The 19,037-nt window shown below is 35.2% G+C and overlaps 1 protein-coding gene across 5 annotated transcripts in view; it reads right to left on the minus strand.

Moving 5' to 3' along the window:
• Positions 1-896: 896 nt before the first annotated feature.
• Orc4 (origin recognition complex subunit 4) overlaps positions 897-19,037 on the minus strand; it is a 40,211-nt gene continuing 22,070 nt past the window's right edge. For 4 of the 5 annotated variants that reach the window (XM_021626308.2, XM_021626309.2, XM_060390132.1 and 1 more), the window contains exons 7-14: positions 18,712-18,760; positions 15,671-15,822; positions 13,502-13,675; positions 9,577-9,663; positions 6,902-7,010; positions 6,018-6,113; positions 5,864-5,931; positions 897-1,295 (exon numbers count right to left, since the gene is read on the minus strand). In XM_021626308.2, coding sequence (XP_021481983.1) covers positions 1,107-1,295; positions 5,864-5,931; positions 6,018-6,113; positions 6,902-7,010; positions 9,577-9,663; positions 13,502-13,675; positions 15,671-15,822; positions 18,712-18,760 — 924 coding nt within the window. In that variant the 3' untranslated portion in view covers positions 897-1,106. Of the gene's footprint in view, positions 1,296-5,863; positions 5,932-6,017; positions 6,114-6,901; positions 7,011-9,576; positions 9,664-13,501; positions 13,676-15,670; positions 15,823-18,711; positions 18,761-19,037 lie in introns of those variants that run through there. The other variant, XR_009593846.1, reaches the window with a different exon arrangement.

Raw genomic sequence — 19,037 nt, forward strand, 5'->3', positions numbered from 1 at the left:
CTTTAGTGCACAGAAATTTAACATTTAAGATTTCTTGAGAGTCAAGTTATTTCTTACAGTATCCAGTAAAAATGGTAAAAAATAAAGTGTTGCTGGGCTCTATTTTTTAGTAACATGGGCTTTCAAGTCAGCCAAACCAAGCTACATTCTAGGCCACACCAGACATTCTCAACGGTGATCCTGGACACCTACTCCTGGTGTGTTAGTTTTCTAATCTGTAAAAAAGACCACTTAGTTCTGCAGCTAAATAATTTATATATTGTACACAGATGGGTTATATATTTTATAAAATCTTACTATGGGCAAATATGGAATCAAATATTCTTGAACCAAGGAAGTCACTAATTAACTTCCATTTTAAACTTCAACCTCTGTTTGTTGGTTGTAAGTCTGTGGATTTAGGAGGTGGGCCTGTGACTGACATTCATGTTCTTCGGGAATCCCTTTTTAAAGCAATCAGCTAATGTCACAGGTGGTATTGTTATTTGTGAATGTAGTTACCTAGGAATCCTGTAAGGTATTAGATGGTAATCCTGGTCCCTTCTGAACTCCAGTACACCCAGAGTGGACATTTATAAAATTCCTACAAGAGCTATGCAAAGAAAACGCTGAGTTGCTTGGAGTCCTTCCATACGAGTTCTTCATCCCAAGTGGGCTAGTCTACTAAACTAGAACCCTGAGGATCTGTATAGGATCCAAAGTTGACACATTCACAGGAAAACCAGTCTCTACATGCTCCTATTCTAGCTGGAATATTCCTCATGTAATTTCTGTTCTTATTTGTCTCCTGACTGCTTAGGATTATTATCTGTAAACAAAATGCATAGTTGAAATAAACTTTTCCACTGGACCACATACGCCCTACAAGAGTGTAAAAAATCATCATATGGACCATCTGTAAAAATCACATTTTATTCTTTTGAACTGCTATTCTGTAGTACAATTTAAATCAATGAAATTGTGTAGATGTGTGTAGTCACAATTCAACACAGTCAACATACTAAGTGCAAGTTTCCATAAACAATATTTATAAGGAAAGGAATGTAGTAACATATCTCGTTAAAGACAGTAACTTTTAGGTCGTTATAGAAATGTACTTAAAATGTTCACAGCCAGTTTAGTGAGGATGTTGCCCATTGCCTAACGTCTGTAGGGCAGTTGGAGTATTTCTGTAGAGCATTCATAATTTGAGTATTATCCAATAGTAGTTTCACTAGCTGGTATTCTCTCTGAGAATTTACTGAAGTTCTTTCCATGGGTTTTACTAATTCCAATTGTTGTAAGTGTTCAAACGCCTGAAAGATAAAAGACAAAGCTTAGACTGAGGGGGGAAATGTTAAATCCAGAGGATAGTTACTAGTTTTTGGCCAGGTGTGAAACAGTGGCAGGTAGAAAAAAGGCACATTTGAACTGCCTTTTACTTAAGTGCCCCCAACTCCATGCACACTTGCATTTACATTAAAAATTTTTTTTAATAGTCCTGGCTATCTTGGAACTTGCTTTGTGGACCAGGCTGGCCTCGAATAAAGAGATCTACCTGCCTCTGCATCCCAAGTACTGGGAGTAAAGGCGAGTGGCACCAGGCATGATTCTAAAATCTTTTTCTTAGTAAAATTCAATTTTGTTCATTACAGACCAGAGGTAAGAAAGAAAGGAAGAGAACAGGAAAGACAACAATAGAGTTAAAATTACTTTTAGGGATGGGAATTTAGCTTGGCAATATAAAGCGCTTTGCCTAGGACCACCAAACCCAAGTGTAATCAACTCTATAAAAACTGCATGTTGGGAAAAAGTGTTTTAACATACACTTATGTGTCCCCACAATGCTCAATGTAAATCAGGCAATTTTACCTGACCCTTAATCATATGGTTTTATTTCTAGGCCAATTGTATTTGAGGTTCCTCTTTGACTTTTTAGTGCTAGACAATGTACCTAAGTATTATTCATGTGAACCATAGTACTTTGTCAATTACTCTGATACTATAAACTTAATAATCTGATAAGACTTTCTAATTAGATAGGTTACTATAATGTGCATTTTGTTTCAACCTCAATAAAGACTATTGTACATTAAAGTACAGCAATATACCAATAGATCAGTATCCCACTTAGCTTCCATCAGAAAAGCTGTCTCCTGAAGCAGATGGGAACTAAAAGAAAGACCCACAACTGGACCATGTCCAGAATCAGAGACTTAGGAACACTCAGTCCTAATGGAGGTTTTTTTCATCAGACCCCTCCCCTTCATGGCTCAAGGAAACTCTGGAAAATGAGGCAAAAAGATTGTAAAAGCCAGAGGAAATGAAAACCAAGGAAACAGTATCTTCCAGATACAACAGGAATGAGGAACATGAACTCGAGAGGCTGTGACTACAGGCACTTGGCATGTGTGGGTCCAAGCCACACTGTATCTCAGAGCTGGGATGGGAAGTAGACTCCCATATCTAACCAAGAACTATCTCCAATCGACAACTGCTTGTAAACAAAGAATTAGTTTCTCCAAGAGTGTCTGTGCATATAAACCACACTTAAGGGCAGGGACCATGGCCAGTAGCAGATAGCCAACACAAAATGTGCTCAAAGGCATTGTAAGTTATATATATATTTTTAAATCTCATATGGCTTTGTTTGTGTATTTTCCAATTACCAGTCTTCTGCTTGTATATTATAGTTTACAATTCTGTTTTTATAGGTTCTGTTTGTGTGTTGCTCTGCCTATGTATGTTCTTTCCCTTGTTGCTTTTTCTTTTGCTGTTTTTCAGTTTGTTTTTTCTGTTTTATTCTTGTCTTTTCCATTTGCCTGTCTTCTTAAGAGAGGGACAGGAAGTGTGGAACTGCAACGGTGAGGAGGTGAGAAGAATCTGAGGGAACAGAATCCATGACTGGAACCTTGTATGAAAATAACTACTTTCAAGAAGAGTAAAAATATAAAAAGAAGGAAGTTTAAGAGCTCTAACACAGGGAGAAGTAAGAAAGACCTGAGTACAGTGAGGCCTATTGAGCTGATCCTGCAAGCAAAGGCTCTGTGAGAAGGTGCAGACCTGGTGGGAATGGTGCTATTTTGTCCAACCACCAGCCAACAAAGTTCCCATCTACATTCTTCTTAGTCTCCTTAATGGAGCTCTTTTTTACTTGCTTCCTTTTACTCTATCACTTGACAATTGTTTAGGTATGTTATTAAGGCAAGAAAAAAATTAAGCAAAGGACACCGTCATCAAAACAAAACGACTGCCTACAGATTGGGAAAGAATCTCCACTAACCCTTTATCTGACAGAGGACTAATATCCAGTATATACAAAGAACTAAAGAAGCTGAAAAGCAGCAAACCAAGTAATCCAATTAAAAAATGGGAACAGAGCTAAACAGAGAATTTTCAACAGAGGAATATCGAATGGCAAAGAAACTAAATGCTCATCCTCACTAGCCATCAGGGAAATACAAATCAAAACAACCCTGAGATATCACCTTACACCTATCAGAATGGCCAAGATGAAAAACTCAAGCGACAACACATGCTGGAGAGGTTGTGGAGAAAGGGGAACCCTTCTCCACTGCTGGTGGGAATGTAAACTGGTACAACCACTCTGGAAAGCTATCTGGTGGCGCTTTCTAAGACAATTAGGAATAGTGCTTCCTCAAGACCCAGCTATACCACTGCTAGGTATATACCCAAAGTTCGTTCAAGTACACAAAAGGGATACTTGCTCAATCATGTTTATAGCAGCTTTATTTGTAATAGCCAGAACCTGGTAACAACCCAGATGTCCATCAATGGAGGAATGGGTACAGAAATTGTGGTATTTTTATACAATGGAATATTACTCAGCAATCAAAAATGAGGAAATCATGAAATTAGCAGGCAAATGGTGGGATCTAGAAAAGATCATTCTGAGTGAAATATCCCAGGAGAAAGACAAACATGGGATATACTCACTTATACAGACCTATAAGATATGATAAACATAATGAAATCTATATACCTAAAAAAGATAATCAATTGAGCAGACATGGGGTAAGATCAATCCTCGTTTAGAAAGACAGATGGGATGTGCATTGAACGTATGACAGGAGTCTACTGAGCACATCTGAAAGACTCTAACTAGCAGTGTTTTCAAAGCAAAGACTCATGACCAAATCTTTGGCAGAGTACAGGGAATCATAAGAAAGAAGGGGAGTTAGTCTGATGGGGAAAGGACAGGAGCTCCATAAGGACCAAATATATCTGGGCACAGGGTCTTTTCTGAGACTGACATTCAACCAAGGACCATGCATGGATATAACCTAGAACCTCCACTCAGATGTAGCCTGTGGTAGCTCAGTAACCAATTGGTTTCCCAAAGTGAGGGGAACAGGGACTATTTCTAACAGGAACTCAATGACTGGCTCTTTGGTCTCCCCACCCCCCCAAGGGAGGAGCAGTCCTGTTAGGCCACAGAGGAGGGCTTTGCAGCCAGTCCTGAAGATACCTGATAAAACAGGATCAGATGAATGGGGAGGAGGTCCCCCCCATCAGTGGACTTGGAAAGGGGCACGGTGGAGATGAGGGAGGGAGGGAGGGACTGGGAGGGAATGAGGGATCGGGACACGGTTGGGATACAGAGTTAATAAAATGTAACTGAAAAAAAAATAAAAGAAAAGAAAAAAATTATACTCTGGTGACGTACTAAAACTGACACACTGCAGCAGATTCTTGAGCATTTTATTTTTACAGTTCCCTGTGAATATATCACTGGAATATATCCTGTTTATCATAAAAATTCTTATGAGCAGAAAAAAAGCTCAAAGGCCATTCATTTTGAAAAATAAGAGAATATGAGGATTTTCAGGTATTGCCGAAGAAAACTGAAAAAAATACTTCTAAGTTACCCTATTTTAAAATGAGCAGGCACTAATTATTCCTAAACATGCTCAGGTACTCTTTTCACAAGCAGATAGGAGGCTAGAAGAATCCACCCTCAGGAAGCTGTAACTGCTGCTGCTTGAAGAAGTGGCAAGACTCTGCTCACTTCAGAAAAAAAATGGTACAGGGGAAGAAATTCTGACTCTGCTTTATAAGGAATAGCGAAGTATCAAGCTTCCACTGCTTACAAATAAAAACACGTTTACTCTTACACGGAGCCACACTGTGCCAAAAGCACTGGGTAATCTGGACTTTGAATTGCGTGGCTCTGTATTTACATTTTATTTAATTTCATTATATATAAACGTAAAATGCTGAGACTAGAAAAATGAGTATATTTGGTACAGTTCTAAAATGTAAATATTTTTTAGCTGTATATTTAATGAATTTAAAGGAACAAATTTCTACTGGATATTTATTAAATTGGGTCTGCTTTAATTTTGTAAAATATACCAATATTTAAAGATACAAAAGAAAATACTTCATAAAATATTTAATCATAAATTTTGAAATATTTTTAATCAAGTGGGTTATATAGTTATAGTTACTCGATTTTTATTTCCTATGCCTACTAGAAAAGCTAAAGCTATATATCCGATTCACATTTTCTTTGCAGTGAAGGAGTGTACTTTAGGATATCTGCCTTAGCCTAAATAAAACTTAGCATCTTGTAACTGCCAACTTGTGGACTGGAAAGGGTCATTATAGTTGATGTGTTTGGTAAGGCAATGATCTGTTCCCTTTCTGTATGCAACTGCTAAGAACAGACAGCAGAGGGCAATATATCTTCACAAACTGAAATAGGCTGCCTATAAAATTCTTGAAGCATTTATCAAATCTTGCTTTGAAAATTTCTATAATAAAATACCTAAGAGTTCAAAAAGTTAGGAAATATATATATATATATATATATATATAAAATCACCAGACCTGATAAAAGTACAAGCAAATCAAGCCATACCTTCATGACCACAGGTTTCTCAAAGTTATAAACAGAATGGGCCTTTCTTTGAATAAATTTCTGAAACTCTGTAGAATAAGAATGAGACTATTAGTACTCTCAAAGATATAGGAGGGGAGAGATGTAGAAGAAAATGACAAACTTTTCATCTTACCATTATAGACCATTTGAAAATTAAAGGGCTCCTCTTCATAGATGTCATTTAAATGTTTCATTGCTATTATAAGACAGATTTCCAAGACTGAAAGACCTATAATAAAAGGGAGAAAGACTCTTGAGTTGCAGCTAGTAGTTCATGACACTGAAATAACTGTCCTCCAGAAATTAAATCAAGGCTTTGAAGGGTAGAGTAGATGCATTTCTCTGCATTTAAATATATTCCAACAACTATTATCTACAAAACCACAGTAAGTCTCTTAACTTCTCTGAACACAGAGTTGTTGTTACTGTTTTTTTTTCCCTTTTTGGGGGTTGGGATGATCTGCAAAAGTTTTTTTTTTTTTTTTTTTTTTTTCTAAACATAAAGGGATGTGTTATAAGAAATTTGATACTATAGGCTCACAACAAATAGCAGAAATTGTGATTGTCATGTAATTTCAAATAACATAGGCCTTTGGGGGTCACTTAAGAAAAGGTATTCTGGAAATTCTATCTAAAACTGTGTGCATATTCCCCACCTCCTCAAACACAGTGGAGAGAAAAATATTCCATTTTCAAAAGGGATAGTGAACCCCAATAGTGAAATACAGAAAATACAGTAGCAGTTAGGATGAGCAAGGGGAACATCAATAATAGTCCTACTAATAGTCCTGGAATTCCCATGTGGCATGGGAGGCAGAACAGAGTTTCTTTCACTTTAAGTAAGAGTTCATACACTGCACAGTACTGATTGAAAGCTGCAGCTTTATATATTTATATATATAAAGTATTCTGTATATAAAGTACCATGCTCAAACTAATTATAATTTGAGAAAGCATCTATATTTAAACGTTTAAAATCCAAAAATCAAAAGAAAGACTAACGAAGCAGATTCTCACCATGTACAATACTTGCTTTAGAATCCAAGCTACACAAGTGCTGTGCCTCCATCAGATCTGCTGAAGTTATAAATGGGTGTGATACGGTTACTCGATTTAAAGCAAGCATCTAAAGAAAGGTGCATTAAAATTACTTATTTAATGGAATATTTTGAAGATACTGAAGAACAATTTTTAAATTTATGATTTATTCTTGTAAAAAGAGAAAATTAATCTCAAAATTTGCTCCATTAAAATATAAGAATGATTCAGTTCATATGCTGCCGTCTCTACTACTTTGCACTTGAGCCATATTTACTTATTCTCAAAGAAAAAAGCATTTAATAAATAATAAATAATAAAAAAAAGTCCAATGAGAAAAACTGAATACTAATCAAAACTCAGACACACAGACCTTAAAAAAGTACCTATGCTTTATACAAATGTTTACAAATAGTCTGTAAAGGTAAGTAAGTGCAATTTAGAAGTTGGTATTTTTGAAATCAGTAATAAACTTAGAAACAACTATCTGCTTCACTTATTTCTTCTTAAGCAAATATCAGGCTTTAGGGACTACGTTCTCCTGTCAATTAACAATTTCACCTTATTTAATTTGTATTTTGAATACAAGTATTTCGGGTTTGTAGATGTAACATATACAATGCAGCAACATATATATATATATGTCTAACAAACATACAGTATCAATTAAATATGCACTTCAGATCCTCTATAGTTAAAAACTGAAAGTCCGTGGGCTTCATTCTTCAAGTTAGAATTCAGACCATTTGTAGCTTTCTTTTTCTACTTTTTGTTTATTAAAAGATACTGCTTACATAAACAAAATAATACATCTATAACACACCATACTTTTGTATTTTATAAAATATACCTTTTATACAGCTGAGGATACTGTGTTTGTTATGATGCACCCTTGGCCACATAAAACAGCCAAGAATATCTTAACATTAATATATTCATAAAAACTTTGTACTTCTATGTTATAGGTATTACTAGATGATACAGTTTAAATTTCAAGCCTTCTATAAACAATGTAATCTAGTTTTAGAACTCATCTTTCAATGAAAATCTATTGAAAATTAATGCACATTGAGATTTCAATTCCAGTTCATTCATTTTCTACCGTACTCCTTTATACATACCCACTATTCCTCATTTCCTGCTGATAAGCACCTACGATTTTCATTTTTTGTAATGATAAACAAGGTGAAGAAAATCTCAGACATGTGTGGATGGATGAATACATAAAGATTCTTAATCTAAAGATTCTAAAGAACCTTAATCCATAACTTCATTATAGCCAAGTTGTTAGACATGATAGCCTACTTTTGATGGGTACAAAGAAATTAAACTAATGAGAAAGAACATTTACTTGGAGAAAGTCAACTTTCTTCAGTAAAGACAGGAATGGGGCAGAAGAATCAGTAAATACAACATGGAAGAAACATATGAAGCATGCCATAAACTTATAGCTAAGCAGCCTAAAGCTGACCCTCAGCTTTGCCATACTAGGTGTGAAAGAGCTGGTTAGCTTGGGAGTTTCATTTTTTCCCCCAAGGGGTAAAAGAAACATCAACAAGTAAAGAGAAATGATTATTATGAAAAGAAAATAGAAATAAATAAAAAATTAAATAGAAAATTAACTGGCTAATGAGCAGATGTGCTACTTAATAAATGGTCACTATTATTCTTCCCTATTACTGAAATGACATTATTCATACAGCCTGGCATGATAAAGAAAAAAAGTAAACAAAACACCTTAAAAGAAAAAAAAAATGAATGTAATCTAACATGTCAATCATTTAAAAAGTTATATGATATCATCATACCCACTGATCAAGATTTGACAAAAATCTAAGACATTTATAATTAACTCAACAAATCAGGCATAAAGAAGAAGTTGAAATGACTAAGTATAAGAACCCTCACAACTAAAATTTGTATCCTACTAAAACAATGAATGCCTTCCTCTTAAAATTTGCAACAGGGAAAGATGTCTATTTTCACCACTCTCAGCCTGCAAGTCATAGCAACAGGTAAAAAAAGAAGAAATAAAGACTACAAAGGGAACAAAAAACACACCTATTTATGGATAATCTGACTATGTCTACATAGAAAATTCCAAAGATACTGTTTTTAAAAGTCTCAGAGTTCAACAAGAGTGAATGCAGAATATAAAATCAACATACAAAGTCAAAATCTTTATATAGTAATAAAAATGCTAATTAAGACTTACAATACCATTTACAACTGTTTCAAAGAAAAGACATACTTAAGCATGACAAACTTAAAATATATAATGGATCTGTAATGGAGAATTATAAAGTATTGATGAAAAAAAACAAGCAAGAACTAAACAAGTGAACTGTGTACTGCATGAAAATATCAGCACAGTCAAGGTAGTAAATATGCCATTTCTCCCCAAATGGATCTATGTTTAAAAACTTTACATCAAGCTGTAAGTAGTACTCCTAGTACAGCTACTATTGAAAACAGTTTGAAGGTATTTAAAAAATGTTAAAAATCTAGTTATACATGTATGAATATATCAAAACATAAGATATTCCATTAATATGAAGAATTTTGTGTACATATACATATATTTCTGCATCAATAAATAATATTTATACATATGTACAATCAAGTAAAGAATAAAGGCATTTAAAAATACAAACCAATAGCATATGTAATGATCTCAAGTTTTTGTTGACATGGAAATGTTTCTGTAGAACTTCACGTACAGTTGAGTCTTCTGAGAGAGACTAAAACAAAAAAGAATAATAAAAATATATGGATAATATAGCTTCACCCCAAATTTCCAACCCACCATGAGGAAACTATAATCAAACTAGTGGGATGAATGAACAGAATGTAGCACAAAGCACAACAGAGAATGAAGAGTCCTTATGCTGGAAAAAAAAAGGAATCATCATATTAAGCAGTTCTTTGTAAAAGGATAGGATAAAAAGAAAAAGAAAGCCTAATTAGAACCAAGTACAACTGTGGAGAGCATTTAGACATTTATAAAAGACTTGTCTGATGAAGCCCTCATTGATAAGGAAAAAATAAAAAAATATATTTAAAAAGAAGAAAACCATAAAGATGAACTATTGTGGGGGTGGGGTATGCAGAAGACCTGTGAAGAGTAAGATGTGATGAAGTGAGCCTTCAGTTATAAGTAGTAGATGAAAAAAGAAGCTACTCAAGCTTGGAAGAATGTACAACAGACCACAGTGATCTAGAAAATAAAGTGTATTTGTTATTTTTCTTCTTTCTGAGAAAAAACACCTAACAATAAAGCAGCTTAAGGAAGGGGTTTATTCTGGCTCTAGTTTTGAAGGGTGCAATCCAACGCAGAGGGGCAGACAGGATGATGGAAGCTTGAGGCAGCATGAGCCAGTGTATAAGTTGTGTCAGGAAGGAGAAAATGACAAATGGTGATTCTTAGCTCATCTCCTCCTTCCCATCTAGTATGGAACTCCAGCATGTGGAGTGGTGGCACCCCCATTCTGGATGGGTCTTCCCTCTGTGGTTAAATTTTTTCTGAAAATACCTTCATAGATACATGCTGAAGTATGTCTCCATGGTGATCTACACCTAGTCAAGCTGACATGAGGATTACACAAGCAAAGACTTGTCAAGAGGGAAGTGATAATCACAACACAATACAAACTACATTGTAAAACTAAACTTGCTGCAAGCTAAGAAGATGCCAATGGATATAGAAATGTGGAGGCCAAAAGGACCCTTTTTTCAAGTAAGAATAAAAGAATCAATTCTAGAGAACTGGGATTCAATGGAAGGTAAGGAACATTTAGCCTGAATAAAACATTAGATGAAAAAAGTGAACTTACAGGTGATAGAGCAAGGTAAGATGTAATGACACTTGACAAAAATTTTCAAAAGTCATTTTGCTTGGTATAAAGGTCCTTTTTCCATAAACCAGTCAGAACAAAAATATTAACAATATAATGGCCAGCATGGCAGGATATGCCCATGGGAGCAGTAGTGGCACAAATATCATGAACGAGATTTAAGACCCACTCCACAGGAACCTCGTGCCTACTACTGTAAATACGGCCAAGGAGCATGGTTGGAGGCTCCCAGGAGTGAACCTGCTATTACTATTCTGCTATATGGACACTGTCTCAAACTGCCCCCTAACTTCCTATCGGTAGATTAGTATAGGATTCAGACCTCATCAGAAAAGTTTAGGTAGCAGATGGTGGTTACTACAGAAACTCACAGCTGAGCAAAGTGCAGAGGGTCAATGCGTGATTAGTATTTGCCCAGAAGGGGCATCTATGTAGCAAAGCTCTTCCACAAAGTTCAGACCATCTCAGAAGAGGGGACGGAAAAATTCTAAGAGCCAGAGGGCCAGGAGGCCCATAGTACAACTGCTGTATTCATGAATTCATGTCGCTTTGGTCATCTGGACAAGCTCAAACCTGTTAGCATTCTAGCATGCGACAGGAAGGGGTTCACGAGCTCCCAGCACTGGCGGAGCAGCTAGCACAGTTGACAGGTTTAGGAGAGGTACAGCCCTGGCAAGCTGGACAGCCTCCAGCAGATGGCTCCACAGCTAAGAGTAGACAGGCAGCACAAATAGGACAGAGTGGGTTATTTAAAAAAAAAAAAAAATCAAAGGACATCGTATGACATTAAAAAAATATCAAAGACCTCTAAAAAATCCCAACAAATATAAAAACGAAACTAAACTCCATAAACAATGACAAAAAAACTCAGAGATATAACACGATGTTTTGTTTGTACAATTCAAAAATATCTAAATTACAGGAATAAGCTTTAGTCTTTTGAAATTTCACACTTTCAATACACACATTTTGAATTTCTTATAAAGAGCTTGTTGAAAACACAGGTGTATCTTAACAGACAAACAAATAAACAAACAAAAACTTGCTACAATGTCAGCACTGGGGTACAGGCTAGCTCCCCAAACCATCCTTACCACATTCTCACCCAATTAGGGACAGGGACTCTGGCCATGGTGCTGACATATTTTCCAAGTACATTTTATAAACACACCCAGGGGAGGCAGCACAATATGACTGTCTTAAGAAAAAAAAAAAAAAAAATTTAAGAGCTTCAAGCTCTAGCTCTCCTTTGATCACTAAATCTGCAAGACTGTCACAAGGAAAAAGATCATCACTTAACATGTGCCATTTAAGTTTGCTGGCTATAAATAAAGTCTGCAAAAACAACAACTAGAAAGCAGGAGAGCCCGTAGACGGGGAAGGAAAATGGCACATGTTCCTAAGTAGCTTGGTAACCTCAGTTGAGGGAACCAAGAAAACTGCAGCTATTTCTTGATAAGTGTGCTTCCCAATGACAAATGCTTCTTTGCGGCTAAACATCCTTGAAGTTAAAGTTTGTTCTTCACATAATATCAGAAACTAAGGTGCCAGGGGCTTTCACATACTAATGAAGGGCTTGCATCCTCAAAAGAGCCTGGCATATGGGTGCTTCACAAGGATCACAGGAAATAAACAACCTAGAAGGGAGACCTGGTTCACCACGATTGGCAGGAAGACAGTAACTCCACCTCATGATCATGCCATCCATAAAAAGTCACAAAGTCTGAAAGGCTTAATGTACTCATTCTTCTGTCTGAGGCATCATGTTCCAGTCTCTCTCTGGACAAGACTGTCCTTTGCTGAATAAATGTCTACCTAAATTGCATATGTGTTGGCTCAATTCTTTACTTTGAGAAGATAAGACCAGACACCTTTACTTGATAACAAACCTAGACCAAACCTAGACCTGCCTATCATCAAATGTTATCCAATTTTAAATTTATCTAGACATCACCAGAAACCTCTATCATTCTTTATATATATTCATTAACCTGTATCTTATAGGGTGCCTGAGTCACGAAAACACTTCAGCCAAATATAAGAAAATCCTGTTCTCAGATATGAAAAGGCACAGTATTTTGCATATAACCACTAATGTACATTTTTATACATCTCTGGATTACTTATACTGTACTACTTGAAACTGATTTTCCTATATATTTTGTTACAGAAATAATTACTGTAAGTGAAGAATTATGACTCAGAACAGAGTTAAATATAAAAAAAATCATATTAAAGCATTGAACTCTGTTTAAAATAAAATTTAGTTTGCAAGTAAGGTGTGAAATGTTATAGACCAAATAAACAGGACTAGGACATGGTGTGGTGCCAGTCTGGTTTCCTAGTATATAACAGGGTACTACAGCCTTGGAGAGTCACTTATCCAACCAATAAAACAAAAGCTGGAGTCGTGTGGGAACTGCAAATAAAAATACATATATAGGATAAATACGAACTGTCAATACAGTTTCTTTCTAAATTTGTAAAACATAGAAAATTCGAACGATGCTATTAACTAAAAGTTATCTAAACTATAAACCAGATATAGATTAAAAACTCAACTACAGACATGACTACTAAAGCTTTATTTGACGTTCTTCTAAAGAACTTTGTTTCAGGAGAGAAGATATTTCTATTGCTTTTAAATAAGAGTTTATAACTTGCATTCTTCTAGTAACATGAAAAGATATACAAAGATCTCTTTAGATTATTGCCTTCAATTTACCTGAACATTCTCATTCCAGCTCTCAGCAAAAACCTTATCTGGAAATTCTTCAGGTAGAGATAGTTGCTCTTTAAATATCTGCACATATTGTGGAAAACCAAATGAATTCATTAAATGTATCTGCCGGTGAGAAAACCGGGACTTTACTCTTTTTTCCAAGAGTTCCAAAATGTCCTGGAAAACAAAAGAGAAACCTATAGAAGATGCATGCTGAAAAATATGCTGTAAGAAAGAAGCAAACTATAGCTTGTAATAACCAACACCTATTTATAATCTGCAAGTAAGCATTTTAATTTGAGGAGAATTCTCAAGCTTCCTAATGCTTGTAACCCTTTAATATAGTTCTTCATGTTGTGGTGAACTCCAAACACAAAATTATTTTTGTTCCTATAACGTAACTGTAATTTTGCTACTGTTATGAATCATAATGCAAATATTGGCTATAGAGGATGGTCTTAGGAGACCCCTTTGACAGGGTCATTTCAATCTCTAAATGGCTATAACCCAGAATGGGAAGCAGTGAAAGAAAAAAAGAAAAAAAGAGTTAATACTTTCTCACTGAACCTGAACCTGCCTATATAGCTAGACTGGCCGGCCTTGAAGCCATAGGGGTTCTCCTGTCTCCGCCTCCCTAGTGTTTGGTTTATAGTGGCCCACCATAACATCTGGCTTTTTATATGGGTGCTGGCAACTGAACTCAAACCTTCATGCTTATGCAGAAAGCCATTCCTACTTTCATCCAAAGGATTTTTTCTTATGTATATATGGCACACTTTGCATAAATACAGGAGTTTATGTAAATGTGAAGGCCTGAGTATTCCAGAGTATTCATCATGACTTTGCATCTTTCTTGTTCCTGAGGCAGAATTTGTCAATTGGGTCCCAAAATCTACCAATTAGACTAGTTTGGTCAGGTAACTTGTTCCATAGATACAGTCTAGGCCTTAAAATACTGGACTTGCAGGAACTTTGTTCCTCATACGTGACCAGCAGGAATTATGACCATTAAGCCCTCTGCCCAGCTCCACCTCCCTACCATTTTCTTGAAAACGTGTTTCTCTTAGCCAGCTGATAACTTCCGCTTTAAGGAAAAAAATAAATACAGAGTAACAATGATAGATAAATATAAGGGTATCACTCAGATCTGCTATGTTGGAAGAATGATCTGAAAGCCATAAAGGGACTAAGTATTAAGAGGTTGTCAAAGTCAGAAACTTTAGAAAAAAGCATCAAAGAAACAGAAAAATTTCATAGAAAAGCAGAAGGATTGAAAAGCAGAAAGAGAACTGAAAAAAAAAGTTTTATAAAAAATAAAAGAGAGCCACAGAAAAGAAAAAAATAATAATAAACGAGCCAGCCTTACATAATTATACAAGAGCGCTAACAGAAGGCACAAATGGCTCTGGTAGTATAATCCCATAATCTGTGCTATTCAAGAGATTCACAAGTTCAAAGTATGTCTGAAACTCACAGTAAGTTCAAGAGCAGTCTAAGCAACTCATGAGTGAGATTCTCTATCAAAATAGTGAATATAATCCAGTGGTAAGAGTGCTTGCTTACGACATATGAGGTCCTAATTTCAAGTCTCAGAATTGGACAAAAAGCACAATAAAACAAAACAAAACAAAAAGTTAAGCACACAAAGACTCATGAAGCTGTTTAAAATGTTCAATAACTAGAATCTGGGTGAAATCATTTTAAAATCCATGCCAAAGGGGGGGGGAAAATGCATTCTACTCTTGTTTAAAAAAGAGAGGAAAAATACTGACAGAATTTCTGAAGATATATTCTTAGTAAATTAATCCAAATTATGAAAATTATCTTATATGAAAAAGTAAGAAAATATTACTAACTTATAAAACATAACTGGTATTACTTGACTTGTATTTACTTGCTACAGTAGAAATCACACTTACAATATCTGTGAATTTTATTCTATGATTTCACTAGGAGGACTAAATATAGCTTATAAGATATGTAGAAATTCTTTTCCTTTTTACCTCAAGGAAAAAGCAGAACAAAGAATTTAAGATTCTTTTCAAAATATTTTAAAACCTACATTAAGTCAAATGGCTTATGTCAGGAATTATGTTTGAATTTTCTAAACATACACACACTCAACACACACATGCATACAAAAATATTTTATATAGATAGGGAAAGACTTACCAATCTACATGTAAGGCCAATAACTGCTACTGGTGTCTGTGCAGATTGAGAAATGTCAAAAAGATTATAAAGGAGTGTTTGGTTTTTCTGATGAGCAAAAAGATCAAATTCATCCAGTACGAAGATTACTGGGCAACTGCTGGTCCGGTCACCTAAGAAAAATTGAGTTTCAAATTAACACAAAAAAATCCCATCAACTTTTCTTAAATTTCTAAAATGCCATACATCAGTTTAAAATTCAGCTCAACACAGAACAGTAAGTTACTCTGGGCAAGGCATTTATAGATGCAAGTTTACTTCTACGTAAAAAGTTATCCATAGGAGAAAGATAGTCATTATTGTACTAAAGTAGTTTACAGTGTAGTTACAGGAGTAAGCAGTTTGATGAAAAAATTGAGAAGACATTTGCAAGATAATTTTATAATTATGTAAGTACATTTCCTTAATAATTACAAAATGACTTTTGAATACCATCCAATACTTCTGAAATAGAAGTCACCTAATGAGAGAAACCTATTGTTTCAAAAGAGACATATTTATCTAGTAGAAATGTACAATGCATATTCTCATTTAAAGTTTTCTTTACAAACATCCATTAGAATATAAAGTGCAATAAAAAAAGAAAACCAACTAAAATTCTTGTAACTACAGGTTTTAATATTTCAATTAGAAGGAAATGTTATGACTCAATGCATTTTCTCTCTATTGAATAGAAACTACTTTAACAGAAAAACCATTGAAACTTTAGGAATAATTAACATCTATGTAAAATCTGTCAGGCACAGATTAAAAGATTTATTTATCCAGATATTTAAACATAACTTGAGCTTAAAGAGTTTAATTTTGGCAAGAGAACAGAAACCCACTGAAACCTAACGGAACTAGGAAATACAGAAAGTTTTGTAAAGGATGGCTAACATCTCAGTGAAGAAAATGGTTTGTTCAAAGTCAAAGCAGTACATAAAAAAATAAATCTGTGGCCTTGTTGGCATGTGCAAGGAATCCTAGCAATCTGGAAGGTAGGCAATGAATGATAAGGAGTTTAATAGTTAGCCTTAGAACATGATATGCCAAAAAAGGGGATTGCTATCCATGGGAAGGAAGTGAGGTAAGAGGAAGGCACAGGGAGGAGAGGAGAAGTGGAGGCTGCAATCTGGAGGCAAAGTAAATAAATAATAAAAATATTGAGACAAAATAAAACAAATAATCAAAAAGAGTCAGACTCAGCTATAAAGTTCGTGCAAGGCCAACCTGGCCTACTACAGGAGATAGTGACTCAAAATAAATAAATCCAACCAAATTATCACTTAGAAATATGCGGATTAAGTGGGAATACTGTTAATTTGAATGAGAGAAAACAGCTTCTAAATAAAATTATCTTAAATAAAATTTAAGACTTCTATTAAGTCAAGAAGTACAAACAAAATTTAAAGCAATCAAACACAAGAAGTTCTATAAATAAGTGTGAAACAAATGCCACCAAAATAGAGTGAAGAATCAATTGGAAATAACAATGGTCAGTCAAAATATCAAATAAAAGGGCATCACTACAAACGAGGTAATGCAATTTAAACAAAAAACAAAATTATAAAAATGGAATGTTGCTTCTTTTCTATGAGCTAGCCAAACAAAAAGATTAGTAAAGGTTTTGGAATTCTGAAAAGAACAAATATTCTCAAGCATGCTTTAAAGATAGTTAAGCAATATTCATTTCAAAATGGTACTTTTTAAAAAAATATTTTTCTTTTTTTAAAAAATTATTTTTTATATTAATTACTTTATTCACTTTGTATCACAGCTGTAGCACCCTCCCTCCATCATTTCCTCCCATTCCCCTCTTCAATATGATATGGAAGGTCCTCTTCTCCTTCCCTCTGACCTTAGCCTATCAAATATCATCAGGACTGCCTGCATTGTCTTCTTCTGTGGCCTGAGAAGGCTGCTCCCTCATCAGGGTGAGGTGATCAGAGAGCCAGCCACTGAATTCACGTCAGAGACAGCCCCTGTTCCCATTACTAGGGAACCCACTTAGAGACTGAACTGCCATGGACTACATCTGTGCAGGGGTGCTAGGTTATATCCATGCATGGTCCTTGGAGTATCAGACTCAGAAAAGACCCATAGGCCCAGATTTCTTGGTTCTGTTGCTGTCCTAGTAGAGCTCCTGTCTCTTCCAGGTCTTTCTATCTCCCACTTCTTTCCTAAGATTCCCTGCACTGTGCCCAAAGTTTGGCTGTGAGCCTCAGAATCTGCTTTGATACACTGCTGAGTAGAGTCTTTCATAGGCCCTTTGTGATAGGCTCCTGTCCTGTTCCCTGTTTTCTCCCTCTTCTCATGTTAAAATGGTACTTCTTAATCTAAAATTCTACCTATTATAACCTATTCAGGAAAATACGTGGATAATCTTTCAAACATTTTTTTTCCAGGTTATAAAAACAAAAGCCATACTTACCACGTGACAGGCAAATGATCTTATTCTTGTTTGTTTGAGATATGGTCTCCTATTCTTCCTATCTTGAGGTCCCAAGTGCTGATTACAGGTGAACAATTTCAGCGTTTTAAATTTTAATTTATTAGTGTCTCTGAATGATGGCTACATGTACAGCTTCTAGGGTGTTATGGTGAGTGTGTGGAAGTCAACACCTCCAGAAGTCACCTTTTTCCTTACATCTTGGCTTCAAGGAGCAAACTCAGGTTGTTACACGTGTATGGCAAGCACTTGTTCTTGCTAAGCCATCTCCCTTGTACTGATCTGATCCCTGTGAAAAGCTACATTCAAATCTACATCAGTGATACGTGGCAGCTGAATAAAAGAAAAACAGCAAATACTGAAAATCATCATTACAGTGGTGGTCCTACAGCACCCGTTAGATTATTAGTTTAATTCCTGTAACTTTTTCTTTCTTTTCTGCTTCCTTTTTTTCTTCTTTCTTTCTTTCTTTTTTGTAAAAACCGGTAATACTTAAACAATCAAGAGACGACAAATGTCAAAGTAAGTATCTTCTGAATTTTAATTTTTTACAAGTATCTTGAACATGTACCTTTTTTTAAAGCTTCCAGAAGAAATGAAAGGTTTTCGGCAAAGCTGCCCTGAAAAACAAAAATAAGTAAGAATGGAGTGGGATAAAAATAAAAAAAACCGCTGAATATTAAGATATTTGCAAAATAAAAACATGCACTGCTTTTACTAGGAAATTAGCCACTGAATAAATTCTTAGTTAACATCTACATTCATTATCCATAACTTAAATACAAAAATAGAAAAGGTAATGTCCTGAAAATGGCAGTACAATATCACATGTGAAATTTCATATTTTCTGGATAATACAGAAAGAAACGTTAGATAAAAGTGTAGTTTCTGGAGGAT

Source organism: Meriones unguiculatus, chromosome 8 (assembly GCF_030254825.1).
Source record: "Meriones unguiculatus strain TT.TT164.6M chromosome 8, Bangor_MerUng_6.1, whole genome shotgun sequence".
Lineage (NCBI taxonomy): Eukaryota > Metazoa > Chordata > Mammalia > Rodentia > Muridae > Meriones > Meriones unguiculatus.